Source organism: Phyllostomus discolor, chromosome 6, assembly GCF_004126475.2.
Source record: "Phyllostomus discolor isolate MPI-MPIP mPhyDis1 chromosome 6, mPhyDis1.pri.v3, whole genome shotgun sequence".
Taxonomy (NCBI): Eukaryota; Metazoa; Chordata; class Mammalia; order Chiroptera; family Phyllostomidae; genus Phyllostomus; species Phyllostomus discolor.
The window spans coordinates 142,220,054-142,238,305 of record NC_040908.2 but is presented as its reverse complement, the minus strand read 5'-3'; the positions used below and the strand labels follow the sequence as shown (position 1 = coordinate 142,238,305).

At 34.2% G+C, this 18,252-nt stretch overlaps 1 protein-coding gene across 1 annotated transcript in view; it reads left to right on the top strand.

Moving 5' to 3' along the window:
* KIF18A (kinesin family member 18A) overlaps positions 1–18,252 on the top strand; it is a 76,530-nt gene that overhangs the window by 19,877 nt on the left and 38,401 nt on the right. The window contains exons 8-11 of the mRNA XM_028517165.1: positions 1,281–1,355; positions 1,567–1,679; positions 6,110–6,272; positions 11,856–12,020. Of these exons, the coding sequence (XP_028372966.1) occupies positions 1,281–1,355; positions 1,567–1,679; positions 6,110–6,272; positions 11,856–12,020 (516 nt within the window). The remainder of the gene's footprint in view (positions 1–1,280; positions 1,356–1,566; positions 1,680–6,109; positions 6,273–11,855; positions 12,021–18,252) is intronic.

The following is an 18,252-nucleotide window of genomic DNA, read 5'->3' as shown; positions in this document are numbered from 1 at the left end:
TGAACATTAACTTAAATAATTAAACCATTAACCATCTTTATTACATGTATAATGGATAGTATTATTTAGTTTTTTGGGAGCTAGGGTGCTTCAGTGCCTTTCTTTCCAAACTTTTCCACATTGTAGCTCATGATATTTTGGTGGCATCCTGGTATGATTAGTCGAGGTTTTATTTATTTAAATACATTTGTGACAGCCAAGGATGACACTGCTTTAGCCTACCACCAACACTTTCTACCTGATAGCTTTGGACATGTTAGCTAATTTCTCTAAACCTCAGTTACTTCATCTGTAAAATAGATACAATATCTGCCTCAGTTTCTAAAGTAAGTAGGCTTCTAAGAATCATTTATTTCTATATTAGTGGTATTAATGTAACCAATCTCTAGCTCCAGCATTATGATGACTGTGTAGGTCAGAATTTTTGCAAATAATTTGGAGTGATGAAAAGATACATAAATCAAACAATGTATATTTAAAATCACAGGATCTAAGGGTTTGAAAAGACCTGGAGCTCCCCTGGTTTGGTAACTTCTCTCTTACCCTTCTGCCACTGCCATTGAGTGAACATGAGCGGGTTATTGTCCTCCTCAGAGAACCGTTTATGTACTGTTTATATAATTTGTTGCTAAAGGTTGTAGAATATGGGCAATGGTTTTTTGCACACATTTTTAATATAATTTGTACACCAACCCATTGTCAAAGGCATTTTTAGCTTCACATTTGAGGAATCCCATGCTCAGACTTGTGAGTGCTGAATTCTAAGTCCTTTAATTGAGACGTGAGCAGGGCCTCAAAATCAGCTATTTGGACTTTCACGTTTAATGTCTTCTGTGCTATTCAATAGTTGCCAAGAGGCCCATATTATTACATAAAGTATAAAATCTAATAATTCGTTAAACTCTAGTTGAACTTACAAGTGGATGGATCTTAAAATTATCTCTGAACTTCTTCGAAGTCAGAGGAAAAAGAAAATGGGCAATTTTTATTATATTGCAAATGAATGTCTTGACAGCTCTTAAAAATACCTTTTCTCAGATAATAAGGCAATATGTTTAACATTTCATCAACATTATTCATGTGCTAAACATATCTTCTTGTCATGAGTTTTAAACATAGGCGTAATTGATCATGATTGTCTCATGATTATACTTGCCACAAATTCTGAATTCATGTACTGAATTATGAGGATATAATGCCATTTTCCTCATATATATAACTATGTGATTGTGAGTTTTTTCTTTCTCTGTATGCAATCATAATTTCCATCTTTTTAACAGTTGAAGAGCAATGTTCTTCACCTTGACAGTCATATAACTCAGTATGTAAAGATCTGTAATGAGCAGAAGAAAGAGGTATGTCTACTCTTTACATTGTTACGTTAATTTCCCTCAGTTCCTCATTTATGGGATTCTGCAATCTTAATTGTCTAAAAATTTGACATGTGTTTCTATTACAATTGAAATCTGGCTTGTTCAATTATTTTCATGGCTAAAATTTTTCTGTGGACAAGTTTTTAATAGAGACAATTTGTTTTGTGTTTTAACTAGTGTTTCTTTCTACTAGATTTTAATGTTAAAAGAAAAACTAAAAGCCTATGAAGAACAGAAGGCCTTTACTGATGAAAATAACAAAGCAAAGTTAATGATTTCAAACCCTCAAAAAAAAGAAATTGAAAGGTAAAATTGACATTAAAATAGTATTTTGAGGTTTTATTGTTTTGGAATTTTGTTAGATGTTTTGATATTGTATAAGTATGTCTTCATATAAATTCTCAGCTGAATTCTGGAGGTCACTGATTGGTCTTTATATGGTACAACTTCGGAGATCAATTAATTTTCGTTGTGATTATACAGATAGTGAGGAGAACCAGGACTTAGGTGTAATATGGAGACAGTGAAGCAAATTATGTCACTTAATGAAATTAGTTTTTAGTGGTTTTCTTATTTGTCTTCTCAGGTATGTCCACTGGAGCTGTTATAACAAAATACCAGACTACTAGATGGCATATAACAAAAAAAATATTTTGAAGGCTGGAAGTTCAAGATCAGGGTGCCAGCATGGTTGGGTGCTGGCCTTCTTTTAGGTTGTAGACTTCTTGAATCCTCAAATGGCCGAAAGAGAGGGAGACCTCTCTGGGGCCTTTCTATAAGAGCAATAATCTCCTCTGTGGGCTCTCGGCCCTCATGAACTAACCACCTCCCAAAGGCCCCTGCCTCCTATACACACTTAAGAGTGTTAGGTTCCGACATGAATTTCAGGTGATGCATTCAGGTGATTACACCTGGCATTATCATTATTTGTGTACTTAATGTAAATTTTGTATACCTTCTCTTTGCTATCTATAACTCATAATAATCCACTTAATGAGCTTAAGTGGTTAATTATTTAAAAGAACATCTCTCAAGGATATAAATTGATACAGAATTTTGATAGGTTCACACTAAGCTTCTTTGCAGGTAAATTTAAAAGAAAACAAAGCTGTTAATATACACTACTCAAAAGTACTTTTTCCCTAAGCAATTAAGACAATTTTCCAAATTGTCTAGATCAGTGATCCCCATCTTTTTTGGTGCCAGCGACCATGTCTGTGGAAGACAATTTTTCCACAGATGTTGGGGTGGAGGATGCTTTCAGGATGATTTAAGCGCATTACATTCAAGCTTACCTCCTGCTGTGTGTTCCTAACAGGCCCAGAAGGTACTGGTCAATGGCCCAGAGTTTGGGGGACCCTGGTCTAGATGGTTCAAATGCTGTGAATCTTGAGTAGTTTTAAAAGACAGTAGGGAATTCCTGCATCAAACAAGTTTGGAAATTACTCCTTAAGGAATATTAAAGATTTACAGGCCTGGCTGGTGTGGCTCAGTGGATTGAGTGCCAGCCTGCAAATCCAAAGGTCACCGGTTTGATTCCCATTCTGGACACATGCCTGTGTTGCTGGCTACGTCCCCAGCAGTAGGGGGCATGTGAGAGGCAACCACACATTGATGTTTTCTCCCTTTCTTTCTCCCTTCCTTCTCCTCTCTCTAAAAATAAATAAATAAAATCATTTAAAAATAAAAGATTTCCAAAGTACACCAGAATAGTGAAGGCTCTGAGAGGACTTGTAATAAGGAAATCTATTTCAGCTTTGCTTAAAGTGAAAGTTATTTGACATTTCCTAGAGCCAATTTTCTATTTCCATTAGTGTGAGAAACTAACCACAACTTGATTATTCACACTGTTTGGGAATTCTAAGAGTACCTAAGACTAGTCAACAGTGACCTCAATTTAGTTTCAGGTGCAACACCTTTTATAAATTAGATTTGTGTGTTGAATTTACATTAAATATCTATGGTTTGAAAAACAGTATTTTTTTTCTTCATCTTCATAGTTTTTCATGGATTTTAGGGCCATATTAACTTTGATCATTAAAATAGTCCTTTGAAATTTAGCAGATAAGAATAAGAACTGTAAAAATCATCTCTTTCAAATCTTAATCCTTTTGCTCCCATACTGTGGTATTTCACAACTATCATAGGAATTAAAGTTATTTATCAATGACAATCAGTTTTCCATATAGTATAAAGTTGACATATATATTTTTAATTTAGATATTTTACCTTTTTATTAAACTTACTGGGGTGACATTGGTTAATGAGATCTTATAGGTTTCAAGTACACATAATATAATATAATAATGTATAGGAAAGTTAACTTATATATTATTATATAAGAGCTTTGTGTATGCTGGAGATTTTCTCAGGTGTCTAAATTATTTTCTGTTAATAGCCATAACAATCCATTGTCAAAATAAAATTGTTATATTTTATTAATCTTGTAATGCTTTTTGTATATCCCACTAATTTTATAGTGTCTTTTAAAAAATAACAAGTAAAAATGATTCCTTGTTATTCATCTTATCAAAGAAAGCTTTCAACTGATGCATTATTAATAGTTTGGTTATTATTTTATTTGTTAATCAAATGTGGGATCAGCCTTCATGCAACCAATCATCTCTTTGTTGATGTAAGTTTCTTGAAAATTAAAAAAGTCACCCACTGCTCAGATTTGGAGTCATTGCTTGCATGTAATTGCTTAGCACTGGCTAACTGTACCTGGTTACCAAGTCCCACCTTACAAGTTACTGGACTTCTAGAGCTGATGATGTCTTACAGTTGTTGAACCTTTCCTCCTGGTAAAATGATTCAGGAGGGCGATGGCCTGAGCTTTCAAATAAACATTTATTTGGGCATTTTTTACATTTCACCCTGACTTGACCAACAGTAAAAACTTTGAGTTTTAAATAATGCAATATGTTAAATAATATACTTGTATGTATAAAAGAAGGTAATAATAGAATCATATACCCTATAGCCTTTGTTATTTTCCCTTAAAAGTATCTCCTGAAATATATGAAATACCTCTCATCAGATCAATCACACTGTTACATAGAACTTTTAATGCCATGAATTTGCAGTGTCTTTAGAAATAACATGTTTATGAAGCTTAAATAGGTAAAGGGAAGTGATGCAGTATTTAACATCTATCAGAGGTATTTGGAAAGATAATATTCAAAAAGGAAATAAGATTGTTCTTTATGTGGAATAATTATAAAACTTTTGACTATAGCAAGAAAATTGTGTGGTTTTTAATATTCATTATATATAATATCATCTAAGATAATTAACAAAGATTTTTGGTTTTTAGTTACTTAAATGTTTTAAATGACTAGAAAATAGTTATTTGTCAATCCCTTAAAACATTCTGTTTTAAAAGGATGGGGGTTTTTTGATGTTGTTTTTTTAAGGAGTGCTTTAGCAAGGGTTGATACTAATTCCCTTTCTTTCATCCTGAACACTAAACACCAGTTATTGAAATAAGTCTGCACCACAAAATTACAAAATTGACAAATATTTAACTATGTTCTTGAATAAAATATTAAAGAAAAACTAAGAAATTATCTTTGGCTTTAACCTAAAGATAACTTATCAATTCATTTACTGGCATTAGCATTGTTGTAATGTAATACAATGAAATTGCAATGTCCGTACATACTTTCTATGAAATATTTATCAGTTTGACAAAATTGCAGTAAAGGCGATCTATTGTGGTTTATATTCATTCCCAATGGAGTTTCATTAAGAACTACTGACGTAAATTGGCAGTGTTGTTACCACAAATCCCTACAAATATATCTAAAATTTGGCCAAAGAACATTTATTTTTAAGGGCATGTACTTTGTTACAGTTTTATTTTAAAGTCTTCACAGTTAATTTTTCTTTGAGAATTTTGCCTGTGTGTGACTATACTCTTTATACTGTTGCTATAGCTCAGAACTGGTCTATGACTTAAAAGTATAAATGTGTTTTATGAAATTACAGCGTTGCTGTGGGATTGCAGGGTCATTCTAGGGCTTTCAGGGGAGTTTTTCAGCTTGAGATCTTTATGCATTTGGAGGTGATATAGGTCAGACTCCCCAACTTTGATTCTCTAGATCTGTACTGCCCTTTTGAGGAAACACTCTAGAGTGGCTTTACTTCGTTTACCACATTGTAAACTTGGATATTTGGGGTCATGGCCAGTGTCACTGACTCTTAGCCAGGCTTAGGGGGTCCCTAGCCTTATGGTGTGTTTTCACTCTAACAAATTCTGAAGTAGAAAACGGCTTTCTCACCTTCCCTAGGGGACCAGGGAGACTGCATATGATTATGCCACACGCTGCTCGTTTCTTCACAGTGAGCAGACACCGGAACAACACATGGTGCTGGGTTGCTTCGGGGCCTTGTGAACTGGGGTAGTACGTACGGGTCCAGATTATCATTTATTTCCTACAAATATTCTATTTTTGCTAAGCAAAATATAGCGTATGACTAATAACAGAGGCCTTATAATACATATATATTTTAATATGATCTTTCTTGAAGGAGAACCAGTGTAGTAAAACAGTTAATAACTGTTTCCAAACGTTTTTGTAATTTAATAGGAAGTAGTCACTTTAACTAATTTGCCATTTATCACTGAGTCTCATTCTCGGGTGGTATCTCTCTTGTTTATGCACTTCATTAAATAAACTCTGTCATCTACCACAAAATTAATGAGATTATATAATGTCTTTTATCTTTTGTAGGTTTCAAGAAATTCTGAACTGCTTGTTCCAGAATCGAGAAGAAATTAGGCAAGAATATCTGAAGTTGGAAATGTTACTTAAAGAAAATGAGCTTAAGTCCTTCTATCAACAACAGTGCCATAAACAAATAGAAATGATGTGTTCTGAAGACAAAATAGAAAAGGTATTCAACAACTTTATTTTAGTTTTTTCCATCATCATTTAACCCCCCCATACCCTTTTAACAACATGGCAACTTCCAGCTCTAGAAATTTGATAGAGTTACTTAATCACCCATTCTCTACAACCACCTGGAAGTTCTAGAGGAGATGTGGGAAACATTGTTTTAAAGGTATAGTTAACAGGACAAGAAAGAACATCAGTGACAACTTGCTTCTGCAAGAGTTGCTAGAAGGCCTAACATGAATGAGGTTAACCCTAAAGGGGAGCTGAGTGCCGCAGCTGGGGCAGCGGAAGCTGTCCACCCCAGATAGAGTAATAGTTTTCAACTAGATCAGTGGCAGACTATTTTTCCAGGGAAGAATATTTTATCACTGATAGTGTTAGACTTGCCCTTGCATGGCACTAAAAAAAACCAGAGCAACTTTTAGTCGGTATTATTATTTAATGTAGGCGTGCAGTGCCCACCCTCTCCACACACAGAGACCACTTTTACTGTCCTGACCCTGATGTACACCACTACTTAGAAAACAGACCCAAGGGAGCCAGTGCGTTGGAAATGACAGGCCCCACTTAGAGCTGGGAAACTCAGGCCTATGCCCTTCGTATGGGGAGTACACCAGGAGAAAACATCTTACCAGCTAGCACTGGAAGACAAGGAAGCAAGCCTAGGGTAAGGAAAAAGGCCTCACAGAAGACTTTCACTATAGTTATATGGAACTCTCACAAGATTTGGGATTTGAATTTTTATAATTCATGTGTTTCACTTAGCAAATTTCTAAGGTGAGAAATTAATGTAGAAAATGGTATCAGACCAGTGAAAATCCATGTGGAACTGGGCAGATGCAACACAAAATGAACCTAGCAAAACACACCCACAGCTCATACCACCAGTGAGAACTTACTATCCAAAATTCCAAACACGAGGATCACTGTTCCATAAGCAAATCAGTGGACTTAGCAAATGTGACAGAATACCCAGAACGTCAGATAATAACACAATCTGATAAAAACTGTAATGAATAGTTTTTAGCTCAAAGGTAACTAATAGTTTAAAACTATAAATGAATAAAGTCATCAAAAGGAATTAACAATAAGTGAGTCGAGATAAAAAGAACATCAATATCTGAGGAGAAAACAAATGAAATGTCCAGGAACTAAAGATTTATTTACTGAAATTTAAAAATTTGCTTTATAGATACAGTACTAGGCAATGAGTCTATATATATTAACTCATTTAATTCTGAAAAAAATCTGTGAAATATATAAGATTATTATCCTCATAAATAAGGTGAGGAAATGGCTTGTAGAATTCATTTTGCCTGAGGTCACAGGGCCCATAGGTGTCAGAGTCTGGAACTGAACTTCAGAGAGCTGATGCCAGTGCCTGCGCTTGTGCCCCTGTGCCTTTTACATGCTCAGGGCAGCTGGAGAGGGAGGGGGTTAAGGAGCGGGGACATCTGAGGATCATAAGATAAAAAGATATCAAATGTGAACACATTACATGAAGGGTAGACTAAAAAATCATGAATTTATCTAATAGATATTCTGGAGATGTATTAGTGCAAAAGGGGAAACTATAATATGAAAAGTTTAGGACTAGTGAGATGTGAACTCAAGAAGCATGAGTTCTCGGCATGATAAAAGTAAAATGGTATACCTGGACATGCGCAAAGCCAGATCACCCCAGATCAGACAAATAAACATTTTGGAAATATTGGGTAATTGTTTTCCTCAGTTTTGGTGTTCAGTGATGACAAGGTTAATTTTATTTGTTATGTGTTTATGTAATTTAATTACACCAGTAACGCATGAGATACATTTCATATGTTACTTATTAAAAAGCTTTCACTTAAAACTTCTAAGTCCTCTTTGACCACCATCCCAAATGCATTTTTTTCTTTTTTCACCTTCCCAGAGATAACAATTATATATAAAATTATTTACATTTTTTAATGTATGAAATAGCGTTATACTATGTGTTTAGCTCAATTATTTGCACTTACAGGTTGATTTTTAACAGGGATATTTCTTTTCAATTTTATATAGATATCCATTAAATAAATGTCAGTTATCTGAGGATGTAATTATCTGATTTGTTTCTTGCGGGGGTGGAGGGCAAATTCAATCATGGGAAGCTGATAACTGACTTAGTATCTTAACTTTTAACAACAGACCTTATTGAGCACTTGTTTACAGGCAAAGCATTATAGTAGGCACAGTGTATAAGTAAATAAAAGTGTGAGACATTGTATGCCCTTAAATTATTTATAAGTTAGGTCAAGCAATAAAATCATATACAAATAAGGCACTAAATGACTGTCATTTGAGTAGTAGTAGTGCATTAATAAAAAACAGCTAATATTATTGAGCACTGTGTGCCAAAGCACTTGGTGCTTTCCAGAGTCCTTTCCATGGGATGATTTGTTTAGTAATTTTTATGAGTCTGTGAGGTAGATCCTACCTTACCACCATCTGTGAGCAACAGAGGCACCGAGAACTCGAGTGAGTTTTCTGGGTAAAATACCTAATTAATGTGGCTGAACCAGTATTAAACGCTGGTTATGTGGCTTCAGAGTCTGTACTCTTAAATCATTCTACTATATTATAAGTACCATAAATGCTATAGTTAATTCAAAGAAGAAAACAGTGGCTCCCAATTTTTGTGGTTAAGAAAGGCTTCCTCTTGGAGAAATGTGATTTATACTGGGCCTTTCATGAGAGTATTAATAGGAGAAAAACAAACAGAAATAGTATGGAGTATAGATATCAGTTTAACCAGAACACAGTATATTTGTGAGACAGTATGTATGGAAGTATATAACTACACTGAAAACTTCCTGCCAATTCCGCATCCCTTACCCATAGCAAATACCATTTATTGATTGGCATACTCTTTCTTTCTATATCTGAAGTTGCCAGAGCTAAACACCATGAATGGATTGGAGATGGCACATGATTAAAACATATTTGCCACATTGGGAGTTATTGACAATCAGTGGTGGGCCAGATTGTGGAAACTTTGGTTGCCAGGAATTTTCAAAGCTATTTTTGTAGTCAAAAGCCAGCCTTTGGAGCAAAGGAACAGCACATTCTTAGAGTTTAGAATCAGGCTGTCGCTTTTTAAACATTTGATTATTATTTAGTACAATTAATAAATTTGGGCTATTTAATCCCAGACTAAAGTTATTTTACTCTTTTACTTATACCATTGAATATTGAATGTGAATGCCTACAATGATTAAGACATAGTAGTAGGATGGGTTTGGTTTGTCTAATTTTTTTCTGTTTTCATTGATTCTTCTGCTTAGTAGCCCTTCCTTCAACCCACTTGTCTTTTATGATTTCTTACTTTTTCTTATTTCCATCTGTATGTTGCTTATAGGTATTCTTATGAGCTTAGGTAAGCAATGGAGATAAAAACCTCTTAAGTTTATTGGTTGTATTTAAACTATCTAAACACATAGGGAGATATCTAGAGGCTGAGTTTGGAGGGGAGGTTGTGTGTGTGTTTCTTTGTGTTTTTGCTTTTTGTACATAGTGGTGTTTAGTCTTACCAAACTGCTTGCTAAGGTAAGAACTTTTATATCTTTCTTGGACTCTCCAAAAGAGGTTTATTATCAGAAGTGCTAAAAGAATCTCCTGGCATTGTTTCAGCCAAAAGTGGTTCTAGAGTATGGACTCTGAGATTAGTGTTCAAGTGAAGCTCCTGGGTAATTGTATGACTGCGTAAAGACGATCTGCATATTACTTTTAGTGAAATAATGAGTTCACCTTATTACTGGTCCTTTTGCACACAGCAGTAGTAACACCTAAGTTTTAGAATTTTGTGTTCACACCCAAGATCTTTTGTGGTATTCTGAGAATTTTGTTAATAAAATATATAAAGCTCTTTGAAACTTTAATGAGAATATTTTACTTTAATCTCAGAGTTTAACATGCATACTTTAGAATTTAACTGAAACACTTCTTTGTTTCAGAACAGTGATTCAATAGGCGTACCCTGATGTAAAATACAGAGATATATCATAAAGGATGCATTTGATGAACAATAGAAGTAAAAATTTGAAACATACCTTTTAGGGGTTTTTGGTATTAAATATTGCCTGCCGTCAGACCCACAGATCATTTTCTGCCCTTTTTTAAGAGTACTACAACATTTATAATTGTTAAAGCAAAATAAAGACAATTTGTCTAACTGCCTTGCCTCTGGCACATACAGTGCTTTTGTTCATTTTTTCAGATGAGGTAACTGAATACTAACTGAAACTGACTTGCCTAAGCTTACAGACCTGCTGATAAGCAGAAGAAAGTCAAGAAGCCATATATCCTCCTTTCTGCTACAGCAGTGGTTCCAAACTTTCCAGCTTTTCAGGACCTCTTTCTGCTTTAAAGAAATTATTTTAGGAACCTCAAAGAACTTTTGTTCATGTGTATTCTGCCTACCAATATTTCTATATTAGAAATTTAAACTCAGGTTTACAAAAATACATTACTTTAAAAATAATCATGTATTATTTTTAATACATGATTCTTTTAAATTAATCATCTATTAATTTAAAAATAATTGAATAACCCATTGCATGATAACATAAGTAATGCTGTAATGAAAAATAACTGTTTATGTTTTGTAAAACAAACAAAAAGGCAGTGAGAAGAGTGATGGTCTTTCACATTTTTGCAAGTCTCTTTAATACCCAGCTTTTCCCTAAACTGTCAATACATGTTTTATAAAAAATAATAAGGAAGAAGAATTTATCTCCTAAAGAGAGTGAGGTCTTTGACCCAGTTCAAATGTAGTTCCTGTTCTTTTTTCTTTTCTTCATGTAGCTTCCTACTTCCAAAATCAGCTGCAGGGCCGTATTTTAGTCCATAGGGATCTATTATCTCCAGTCCAGCCGTCATATTTGGTGATTATAGAGTTCAGTGTCTCTTTGACACATAGCCCGGACAGGTCAAGCTGTTCTGGCCGGCAGTTCCTATGATAGTGTGCGAGACCCTTGGGGTAAGAAACCAAAAGGCCAGTTTTGATCCCAAGTCAGGCCTACATAAAACACTGAAAATATTCGTAATATCCATTATTCATCAGGCAAGATCAGATATTTATGACCATTCTGATCTAAGCTCTATTTTCTGCCATTTACACCAGCCAACCTGAAGGTCTTACAGGTAAAATCAGAGCACTAGAACACTATTTCTTCACATCTCTCAAATTGAAGGGAAGATAAAGAGCATACATGGGAAGGAAATCATGGAACTTATCAGACCATGTATGGACTTTTCAAATGAAACATTTAAGAGAACATATTTTAACACACACACACAAGTTATAGTCTTCAATTTGGCCATTGTGTTTCTTAAAGCCAAAAACCCTCGACATCTAATTTTATAAAAATGATTCACAACTCAATTTTTTCCTGCAAGCAGTAATATTGTGAGATTTCAAAGAGGAAATAGCTTTAAGTATGGGAGTGTAGCCTTACTTAATATACTATAATTGCACACTTATAAGAAAATAATACTTTACTAATATCACATGCATCAGATACCCTAAAAATTAAGTTGACTTAAATGCATTGTTTTTCAGGCCACTTGCAAACGAGATCATAGACTTGCAATGTTGAAAACCCGTCGCTGCTACCTACAGAAGAAAAGAGAGGAGGAACTGAAGCAATTTGATGAGAATACTAATTGGCTCCATCGTGTTGAAACCGAAATGAGACTCTTAGGTCAAAATGGTCGTATTCCAGAGGTACAGACATGTTTGTACAGGCATACCTCAGAGATAATTGTGGGTTCATTTCCAGACCACCACGATAAAGCGAATATTGCAATAAAGAAGTCACACAAATTTTTCCCAATGCGTATAAAAATTATGTTAACACTATACTGTACTCTGTTGTGTGCAATAGCATTATATCCAAAAAAATGTTTATCCCTTCGTTTAAAAGTACTTTATTGCCAAAAAATGCTAGCCATCATCTTAGTCACAATCTTTTTGCTGGTGGAGAGAGTATTGCCTCGAAGTTGATGAAAATGCAAAATCTGCAAAGCACAATAAAACAAACTACGCGTATATATTCAGATTTATCTTGTAAGAACTGAGCTCTTTGAACTCATTGTCTTTGTTCTTGAGTAAATATCTTTCAGAAGACAATTATTGCTCCATTTCTCTGAGATTTAATTGACTAATTTTACTGTTTTTAACTGAATATACCTTCTGCCTTGCTAATTGCCAACTAAATTTGCCTTTTTGTACTTTTAGAAGAGTAAAGTTGTGGTTTTTCATAAACAATTGCATTCTTTTATGAGGTAGCTCTTGATTTAGAATAAAATAATTTTATTTCAAACTGTACTTAAAGAATAATCATGTAGGTAATTTTAGTCTGTTTTAGTACTTGATATTTTGTGCAAAAAGAATTTTAAAGGTGGTGACCATTGCTGATACTATGGCTAAAGAAAGCTGATTTGAAAGCTGTATGCATGTGTGTGTATGTACTAAACTGAAGAAATTTCAGCTGGAGTGGCAAAAGGTTATATTTATAAAAAGTAGGATGGGTAATAATGGTTAATGGAAGAATCAGGTTAAACTGTTCAGCAATCTGAACACATGGTTACAAAAATCTGACTTTAGTGTCTTAAAGTTAGAGGTATATTTTGCTCCCTTAACAGTAAGTCTTGGGAGTGTGCAATTCATTTGTTTTTTTAATCTTCACCCAAGGATATGTTTATTGATTTCAGAGAGAGAGAGAGAGAAATATCAATGTGAGAAAGAGATATTGATCTGTTGCCTTCCGTACACGTTCCCACTAAGGGGGCCAACATCGAACCCACAACCTACATATGTGCCTTGACCAGGAATCGAACCTACAATGTTTTGGTGCACAGAATGATACTCCAACCAACTGAGCCACCTGGCCAGGGCAGAATATGTGGTTCCTTCTTAATATAGTGCCTCCTATATAGTACCTTAATATACCATTTTGATGAATAGTAAGTTATCACTGTCGTCATCATACTTGTCATTTATTAGTTGTAATGTTATTATTCCTTCTGTAGTCTCAAGTTCATACTTAGCCCAGGAGAAGAAAGAGAGCATGAGGGATATTTATATTATGAGAATAAGATCTTTTTCAATAATTTCTAGCAGATATATCTTAATAGCTAGAATTGTCATATGGCTATTCCTAACTACAAGGGTATCTGGAAAGGTGAATTTTTTTGCTGGACACATTATTTCCAAAACCAAAAGTAGAGTTCTCTTAATAAAAAAGAAGCGATGAATAAATATGGAATAAGCAGCCAGCAAACAAAGTAACTAATTTTGATTCAACTACCTAATACTTTAAAAAAACAACTTATACTTTTTTTAAAGGAGGAGCAACTGTACCCTGATGTTGCTCTTCTGAAATTATATACACTATATCAGCTAATTGTAATCCTACAATCTTCATATTTCTAAAAAAGCACTAGACTGAAAATGAATACAGTGAAATACAGCATAAAATATTCAGTAACAAATGGATGAAGCGAGTGGTCATTAATGTTCAAAGATACAAATTTTTTTGTTACAATTCAAAGATATTAGCCAATTCATCATGACCAGGAAAATGAATCCCCTGACTACATAGCAATAGTTGTAAATGGCTTTTGTTTGGTTGGTTTTTTTAGCATTAAAGCTCAAAGTGGAGGGAGGGGAGACTAGCAAGAGTAGTTAATGATGACATTGAAAGGATCCGTAAGCAACAGACACTGTGTTTCTTAAGAAGAAAGCCAAAGACAAATAGAAACTAAATAGTTTCTTAGTGTGGAGATTCATTGAGGGCCAGCCAACAATCTATAACTCAGTAATTCTAGAAGTCTTCAAAATGTCCTGCTGAAAGCATACCAGCTAGTCAGTTCAGTGGATTAGGAATTAAATGTAGTGCAAAGTATACTTTAATGAGATTTTATAATATAATTTAATTGATACAGCACTTAAGAATATTCCTTACAGAGAGAATGTAAATACTGGAAAGAGGATAGACTTGGAGTATTAATTCTGGTACTTGTAGTTGTGTTGAATACTGCCTTTAATACTAATTATGTGAACAAGTTGTTTAACTTTGTTGTCTTAATTTCTCATCTTTAAAATGTATATAAGGTATTATGAAATTAAGCAAAATACTATATGCAAAGACCTAGTACCACTTAACACATAATAGATGGTTAATAAATAATAGTTTAATAATATTCTAAGTAACAATAACATAGAAATCAATAGCCAAATAAAGGCACACTGAAGGATCACAACAGAGTTGGCTGCATTATAAAATCCATTTTCCATTTTTCCTCCAAAATAGAAATTCTGACTTTTGGGGTCATAGATGCCTTTGAGACTAGCAAAATTGATCTCTCAGATGGTAGACTGGGGAGGTCACATTCATACAACTTTACCTTTTTATAAAAGTCACTTTTTCTTTGATATAACATTCATAATATTTACTCTAGAACAAAAGCACATTTTTAAAAAACGCTATACTCATCTTAAGGTGATACAGTAGACATATTTGTATGAGCCAAAAGGAGTAAGCAAAAAAAAAAAAAAAAGACAATGGTTAATCAATACACTATAATAGAGATTATCTAGGTTAGAAAATGGAACCGTTGAAATTCCGTGCCAGGTGTGAGGCACCTAAAACTGCAGAGGCTCATCACAGAACACCGCTAGCCTCCGTCAGAGCGCCCTAGCCGTGTTCTGGATGAACGGTTTGCATAGAAAACAGCTGATATTCCTGGCCAAGTGAGTGTTTCTGATTCACTGTACGAGAGCTGATTATCTTGAAAAGTTAACAGATGTTGAATGTTTATAGTAGCTTTTATTTTGTTTTATTTATTTATAGTAAGTTTCACTTATTTGTTAGACACCATATCTATCTAAAACAGTCTTATTTTCAAGGCAGTCGTTGTCTAAATGACATCAAATTATAAGCATTTTGGTAGAGCTAAATTTTTTACCATATTCTAAACTAAATACTAGATTCTTTAGTTTTCTTTATTTGTGGTTCTGATGTTCTAATAGAACAGTTAGCTCTTCTAGTGAGCAAAACCTTTTCATGTTTCTAAAAAAATTTTTGCATGTAGGAAAATATAACAGAATTTATCATCTTGATTTTTAGGTCTACAGTTAAAGTGGCATTAGTACAGTCATTTAAAAAATCTATATATATATAGTTTTTAAATATTATTACTAGAGTGTTTTTATAATAGCTTTACTTAATTTATATTATTCTCATATTATAACTTAATATGTTTGTATAATCAGCATTCTAATTTATGACTCAGCCTCAACTAGAGAAATGCTTAAGCACTTGTAAGAGGAAAATAAACAAATGTATAAGTTAACTAGTTTTAGTTTGCCTTTGCTTTCCCATATTTATCATAAGTTCCCAATTTTAAAAATGGCCTAGTATTCCTTTTAGCATCATTATTATTATTATTATTGCTAATTTGTTTTTGTCTTTTGGTCTACTTAGTAGTGTTTTTTGAGTTACTATTGTTTGGGTTATTTTCAATAAACTTAATTTTTTAATATAGTCAAATTGGATTTTTTTAATCATTCTGTTTGCTATAACTCTCTTAAACAGAACTTCTCCATATCTGAATATGAACTTAAATCAATTTTAAGTTCATATTCAGGTCTTTTGTGTTTTAACGCATGATTATAATTTGAAAAAAATTGAACTGTTTCCATTTTTGACACCCCAATTCCATTCTTAAGTTCTTTTTCCTGTGGCTGTTTTTATAGCTAAAGTAATTGTCTATTTAAAAGCCATTATTTTATATGTAAGAAAACTGACATATAACTCTGTGAAAGGACTTACCATAGTCATACAACTCTGGACACAGACCTAGTACTGTGACTTTCAAATGGGTGCTCTTTTTTTCCTGTACCCTCCTGAATTATCTGCCTTGTAATCTCTCAAATCTGTCCACTTCTCTCTCTCTCTCCCACTACCACTACCCTAAATCAGCCCCCTCCCCACTTCCACAAGTGGACTGCTACATTTGGTCTTTCTGCCTTCATTCATGTTGCACTGCAATTCATTCTCTCTACTGCAACTAAAATGAGCTTTCTAAAATGTAGCTCTGATCATATCACTGTTCAGTGCTTTCTCCCTAATATAATCTCTCTATTATGATCTCCCAGGCCTAGCATGACACCTGAATACCTCTCAAGTTTTATATATCACCTCATTATATTTTTCTCTTCAGCCATTACTAACCTACTTGTAGTTCTCAGAATAGGCCCTGCTCTTTTAATCATTAGTATAGCAAGACAAGGAAAGACTCAAACTGTAAACTTGTTTTTTCAAAGATGACAAGCTGGCCAAGGCCCATTATTGACTACTATACATTCAAGGCTTGCCTTTTTAAAAGAAGAGTCATTCAAAACAATGAAGGAATAAGATTAACAGAAGAAGCATATATAGAAGGGATTTTTTTTCTTTCTTTAAGAGAAAAGATGGAGTATTTGGCAATAAGTACACTATTAGGATCATTGAATTTTCTAACTGGAAAACACTAAAGAGATCATCTAGTCAAGCACTTAATTTTGGTCAAATAATCTCCATAAAGACCTTATTTTTGGCTTAAGGTTGCATTAGTGTATGGCTGAGACTATCTAAAAATCACCTGGCATAGGCCAGCATTCTAACTGTATCATACTGATTCCTAAAGAGAGTTTTCTCTAAAATACTTACTGTATTTCTTGAAACACAATTATGAGTCACATGAATAAGCCCCAGCTTTAATATATCTAGAACACACAGATTGGCACTGCTTTCCTGTCGTGGTGCCTATCACTGAGCATAGAAGTATTAAAAACAGGTGGGGGGACTTTTAAGCTTTTAGAGAATTAATGGCCAACTGCAAGTTGGGAGGAATATTGAAAAGCCAAAATGGACCTGGGACTTGTCTGCAGGAGGGTGTTCCCAGGCACAGATCCCTTGCTTTATGGGACTGTTGCTGTAGCCTCTCACTTTCTTTCATTATACTGACTGAAATATTCCCAATTAAAGATTTTGAGAATGCTGTTGCATCATTACCAGTGTTTCAGTGTAACCAGTTAGCTGACACTTTTCCTACTCAAGTTTCAGTAAGTTGGAGGAAAAATAAGTAACTTTAGGACAGGAGTGTCAAACTCATTTTCACCAGCGGCCACATCAGCCTCGCGGTTGCATTTAAAGGGCTGATTATAATTTTAGGGCTGTGTAAATGTAACTACTCCTTAACAGTTAAGCAACAGCTCAGTGTTGCCACCAGGTAGAAACAAGGTGCCGGGCTGGATTCGGCCTGCAGGTCTTGTGTTTGACACCTGTGCTTTAGGTGGCTGATTAGGTAGCACTCGAGCCTACACCCATGAGGCTTTGGAAAATGGGGGTCTACAAAAGACTTTTTTATACTTTTGCTGTAGGATGAACCTTATACCAAGATTGATTTTAAGCAAGAAACTTATATGCAACTCCAAGCATTGTAAAGTGGGGGCAGTAACACTGAAGTGGTTTGACACGGTCCCTGGTCTGGCATTGAACCGTAAGTCCAGTGCAGGTGGAAAACAATATAAACATTTACTGGTCAATACTATGACAGAGACTAACAGGGATGGAGTGTTCATCGTCACATATAATGCTCAAGGAAGGCCTCCATAAAGAAGTGACATTTAAGCAAAAACTGATCATATTCATGTATTTTCACAATATTATGAACAAATTGGATAGACTAAGAAACTGTTGCCATAATAAAATTTGTCATGAGTTTCTGACCTGTTTTTGAGGAAACTTAAAACTCATCTTACTTGTAAGTTATAGATGCTTATACCAGAACACTGATTTTTCAAACTACTTCCAAGCACATCACTGCATAAGTAAAAAAATTACATCTGTTGACACCAATATAAAATAAGTTTTATTAAAATTGATTTAATTTTTACATTCTCAAAGGAA